General features: G+C 41.1%; 1 protein-coding gene across 1 annotated transcript; it reads right to left on the reverse strand.

Annotated features, from left to right (window-relative positions):
- Positions 1-2,396: 2,396 nt before the first annotated feature.
- Positions 2,397-4,614, reverse strand: LOC128611074 (BTB/POZ domain-containing protein KCTD8-like). Its single transcript, XM_053630321.1, has one exon. It carries the CDS (start codon positions 3,494-3,496, stop codon positions 3,092-3,094), a length of 405 nt encoding a protein of 134 aa, XP_053486296.1. The 5' UTR covers positions 3,497-4,614; the 3' UTR covers positions 2,397-3,091.
- Positions 4,615-5,421: the final 807 nt, after the last annotated feature.

Here is a 5,421-nt window from a genome sequence, read left to right on the forward strand (position 1 = left end):
ATGTGTCATGCAATATGCTACAGTGGGGCTTGAAGGTTTGGAATAACTCTTTGGAATTTTCTATTTTTCTGCATAAATATGATCTAAAACATCATCAGATGTCCTAAAAGTAGACAAAGAGAAGTTAAACAAATTTATTTATCGAGGGACATGAACCGATATTACATATCTGTGAGTGGCAAAAGTATGTGGACGTCTAGGATTAGCAGTTTAATTTGAAGGTGAAATTAGAGTCAGGTGTTTTCAGTCAACGGGATGACAATCAGGTGTGACTGAGCGCCGTGTTTTATTAAAAGAACGGGGATCTAACAATGTCCGATCTACACAACATGTTTGTGGAAGTGTATCATCGCATGAACAATTGAGATCTCTGAGGACCTCAGAAAAAGAGACGTTGATGCTCAACATGATGGAAAAGGCTACAGAACCATTTCTAAAGAGTCCACAGTCAGACTGTATACAAATGGAGGAACCTCAAGACCATTGTTACCCTCCCTAGGAGTGGAGACCAACAAAGATCACTCCAAGAGCAAGGTGTGTAATAGTAGGTAACTTCTAAGCAACTAAAGGCCTCTCTCACACTGTCTAATGTTAATGTTGAATCCACCATGAGGAGAACACTGAACAACAATGGTGTGCATGGCAGGGTTGCAGGGAGAAAAACACTGCTCTCCAAAATGAACATTGCTGCCCTTCTGCACTCGAGATCAAACGGACAAGCCGGGAGGCTATTGGAAAAAAAATGTTTTGTGGCTAGATGAAACCAAAATAGAAATTTTTGGTTTAAATGAGAAGCGCTATGTTTGGAGAAAAGAAAACAATGCATTCCAGCATATCGTGGTTTGGGCCTGCTTTTGCTGCATCTGGGCCAGGATGACCTCCATCATTGATGGAAGAATGAATTCTGAATTATACCAGTGAATTCAATCACCACCGTATATGCTGCCATGATGGCTTATGTCAAGTAATATAGCAAAGTGCTTGTACTATTTATTACCTTGGTCATGTCACTGTAACTGTCATAATGTTTCTGATCCTAAACCTGTCTCCATCAATATTTACACAGGGAAAGTTACACATCTTCAGAGACATGTTACTCAGGTACTGAAACACACTCCCCATTCAACGAATAATGTTTACAGTATACCACCGCCTCTAAACACAAGCGCTTGCCTTAAAAACAGGGGGTTGCTGACAATTTACAGTTACACTTATATAGGCACTCAAAGCACTTGGCGGGCAGGGTTCCTCAACCGTCACTGGTGTGTAGCATCCACCGGGATGGTGCGACGGCAGCCGTAGTGCGCCAGAACGCCCACCAGATATTAGTGGAGAGGAGAAGAGAGTGATGTAGCCAATTCAGAGATGGAGATTATTAAGGGGCCATGATAGAATTTCACCAGGACACTGGGGTTATACCCCTACTCTTTTACGAAAGTGTCGTAGGACCTCGGTTTAACGTCTCATCCGAAAGACAGCGCTGTTTTTACAGTATAGTGCCCCCATCACTATTCTGGGGCATTAGTGAGGCCACAGGGTGAGCGCCCCCTGCTGGCCTCACTAATACCACTTCCCTCAGCAACCTGTTTTCCCCAGGAGGTCTCCCAACCAGGTACTCGCCACACTCAACCCTGCTTATCTTCAGTGAGAAACCAGGCGAGAACTGCAGGGAGATACTGCTCTGGCCATAGTTATAAGTATCACATTAATCACTGTACAATATATATATATATATATATATGCAATGTATGTATGCGTGTATGCAATTTCGGTATTAAAGCCTCGCTACACACACTTAACTCAACTCCGAATACAGCTCCGTATGCATTATTGATTTGTATGTGCATGTGTGTAAATCGCTCGATGCTATTCTTACGTTCTGCGGCAAGTTCCTGATTGATAGTCGTCCATTCTAACGACTTGGCTTTGGCCTTTCGCTCCAGCACACCAGACAGCATACTAATCTAAACCGGTGAAAATGAGCTGATAAGGCAATACTTGCAGTGCCGAACGAGGACAGCGGCTCTTCAAACAAATCGACAGTTAAATATCGAAAACGCTCGGAGGGGGTTGAGGATGAATTTTTAAAAAGGCCTCACTGGGAGATTCAGGAAGAGGACAAACAGAAAAGCCGTGCGAGGTTTGTCTGTAGCGCCTAATCTTGTGTTCCCTGCTTCAACTGGACTATTTATTGATTGGTTCCTTTTGGGGATATAAAATATGCATTTCATTAAAAATGAATGAAATTAGCAGTGACCACATGTGCATGAGAAGCTGTCCGAGTTGTTGTTTTTTAATTGAATGTCATATGGTGCGTCACAATTAAAGGTTATAGGGCAGTAGTTCTCGCCAGGTGAAAGAATTACTGCAAGAATGAACATGATAGGAAATCAAAATCAAACTCTTTTCTGTATTTAGGAAGTGAAATTCAGGCGAAATATATTCCAACCTAACCATGGCTGACCATGATGTTCAATCATAACTTTTTTTTCTTTTTTTTTTTCATTTAAAACACTTATTTAAACAGTGAACAATAGTTCCTGATGACAATCAGTCTGTACCATGCTCATGTGGTGCATTTATTCAGTCCCAAGTACACGCAGACGTTGAATAGCTCTTTAAACACGTGCTTTATTTAGCTTCAGTGTAATGATCCGATCAACTTCTCAGCTGTCAGCTATGATTTGCAATCAGCCAATGCAAGAGAGAATGTGGCACAATCAGCACAAAGTTAGTCTGCCTCCGACCCCCTGCTCCCCCTTTCCCTTTACTCAGAATATTTTCTTTTAAAAAGAAAAAAAAAAAAAAAAGATTTATTTATTTGACAAAAATTAAAACATCATCAAAGGTTTGATGTCAAGCCTACCTCTCATACTAACCCTGACAGACAAAATAGATCAGCTCGCCTAGCTTTGTTTTAATTTTTGTACAATCCATCTCGATTGCATATACAGACTTCCTGTCAGTGGAATGCTTCAGATGAGGATACTAGGTCCTGTTTTACGTAGACTAACGCATTGCAGAAAGAGAGAACATAAGCATGTTTACTCCATGAAGTCTGCTTTATTGGCTCCCAACTACTGCGTTTAAGTTAGGCATTGTATTTTTTCAGGAGGTCATTCTGCCAGAGCCTCTTGCGATCTGGGAAGAGCTTGGGGATTCTAATCTTGCGGAAATCCTCGATGCATTTCTTAAGCTCCTCCTCCATTATCTTCTTCTCCTTGTCCTTAGGTTCTTGGGCTGGAGATCCACCATTCTCCTTGTTGCCAGTGGTACGGGGCACTACCTTCAGAGCCAGAGTGGTGGGCCGTGCCGGGCTGATGGCAGAAAGTGGAGAAGGGCTGGCAGAGGAGTCGGATGAAGATGTGAGGTGCTCTAAGACTGGAGTTGGAGGTGGGGGAAGGGGAAGGTCAAGGATGTCGTGGGGTTCTAAAAGGGGAACAGGGTCTGGAGGAGGCACATCTTGCAAGTCCAGGTCTGCACTGTTCCTGTCCATATGTTCTGTCCAGTCATGTACTGGTTCTGCCTCTGGCTGGACAAAACCTGGGTCACTTGGAAGTGCTGGGGATGATGATTTGCTACCTGTGAAAAGACATAAAGAGTGTAAATAAATGTAGTAATAATGGACGCACACATAGCTGAACTAGTGATCATTCAAGCTGATGGTGAATGATTCACCTTCAAGTTCCTGAACACAATAGGTCCAAGTTAACATTATTCATAGACCTACTAGACCTACTTTTTTTTTTTTTTTTTTAGTTATTACAATTTGGATTAAACCAAATTCAAGTGTCCAGTCAAACAGGTCAATTATGGTAACTCAATAACACAGTAAATAGATTTGACAATATTGGGTTGGGATTTTCACCACTGTAACTAAAAACAAATAAACAAAAAACAGGGACCTCTGGGCTATAATTCAAGGACCCCAGGAGGACCCCAGACTCCTCTTTGAGAACCGCCATGAAATATTCAGTGCTTCATTTTGATTGAAATGAAAAAGAAAAAAAAAAAAAGGCTTCAGTCCCTAAATAAATTTCTACAATCTGGTGAGAAACCAAACAAAACAAAACAAAAAAAACAACAAAGAATGAGAAACACAATACGAAAAGACCAAGAAAATGCATCAGATAGTATTTCCTTATTTACTTCGTCCGAGGTTATTAGTCAGTGGGACTTCACACAGAATATTTGCTCACATTCTCCCCTTTAGTGTTTACCCCCATCAGACTGCTTCATTGAACAAACCAAAGAAAGGCAGATTGAGATGGATTGAAGAAGAACGCCTTAGAAGTCATGAAGATTGATTCTAAGGCAAGTTGGAGTGGGAAGAATGTGGAAGACTGCCAGTTAGCGGGGAAAAAAAATGTTGCTCCAGTGTTTTGACATGTTTAGATGAACACAGCACTGAATAATATAGCCACTGGCTTTGAGGAAGCATATATTTCTAGTCAGAAATAAACACACACACACACACACCTGGAGACTCATCCATACTGTAACCTGCTCAACCTGCAGCTCCAGGAAAAGCTTGGTTTGTGTAACACCAAGATTGAATAGAATATTTCAGTGCTCATCTGTTTCCATGCGTATCTGAGTGTGTACACACACAAAAATAAATAAATAAATAAATAAATAAATAAACGTAATAAACTGCACCCTTCTTGTCACAAAGGTGGTACCTGGTAATGTGAATGTAGTGTACCTTTAGAAATGATTTAAGCTATATAATTAGACCTTGAGGACTAATTTATTTACATTTATTTAGCTTTTATAAAGTAATACTTGAAACTATAAAAAGGTATACCACTGAAGGTACCACTCCACTGACAAGGAACGGTACCGTTTAATACCCTTATTCTGAAAATGTATATCTGTTTGTATGTATGTGATCGTTTATTTAGCAATGCACACACACACACACACACACACTGAGGGCTAATTTGGGTTTATAGCAAGAGAGGAAGATGGAGACACAGGCTTAATGTGTAAGCCGAGTTCATAGACGATTTTAAACCGACTGAATGGCGTTGTAAATATAGGCTCACGTTCACTGAATGTGAAAACAACTTATCTATCATGGCTGTGTGTGGGTTTCGCAGGCTTTCGTCGTGGGCATGTGTGGGGGCTTTTGAGTGCTGTTGGAATAATCTAGAGTAAGAGGGGGATGGGCTAGGTTTCTCTGTCATGGCGTGCAGAGTAAAGAGGAAAATACTCTTCCATTTTGCTGTCAGTCTGGTAAAAACATGAAAGCACTGTAGCATCCTTTTCTTTTTTCCTCCATGCAGCCCATCTGTTGTCAATGGCACTTTTTTTTTCTCCATACAAAACCATCATTACTGCTATTAGCAGCACTAATGTGATAACCAGAACCAGCGTCCCCATTAGAAAATGTGTGATTGCCCATGCACAACATCGATC

Source organism: Ictalurus furcatus, chromosome 8 (genome assembly GCF_023375685.1).
Source record: "Ictalurus furcatus strain D&B chromosome 8, Billie_1.0, whole genome shotgun sequence".
NCBI lineage: Eukaryota > Metazoa > Chordata > Actinopteri > Siluriformes > Ictaluridae > Ictalurus > Ictalurus furcatus.

What these genes read in the sequence shown, in the direction of transcription:
- LOC128611074 (XM_053630321.1), bottom strand. Translation starts at nt 3,496, where the DNA reads ATGGACAGGAACAGTGCAGACCTGGACTTGCAAGATGTGCCTCCTCCA.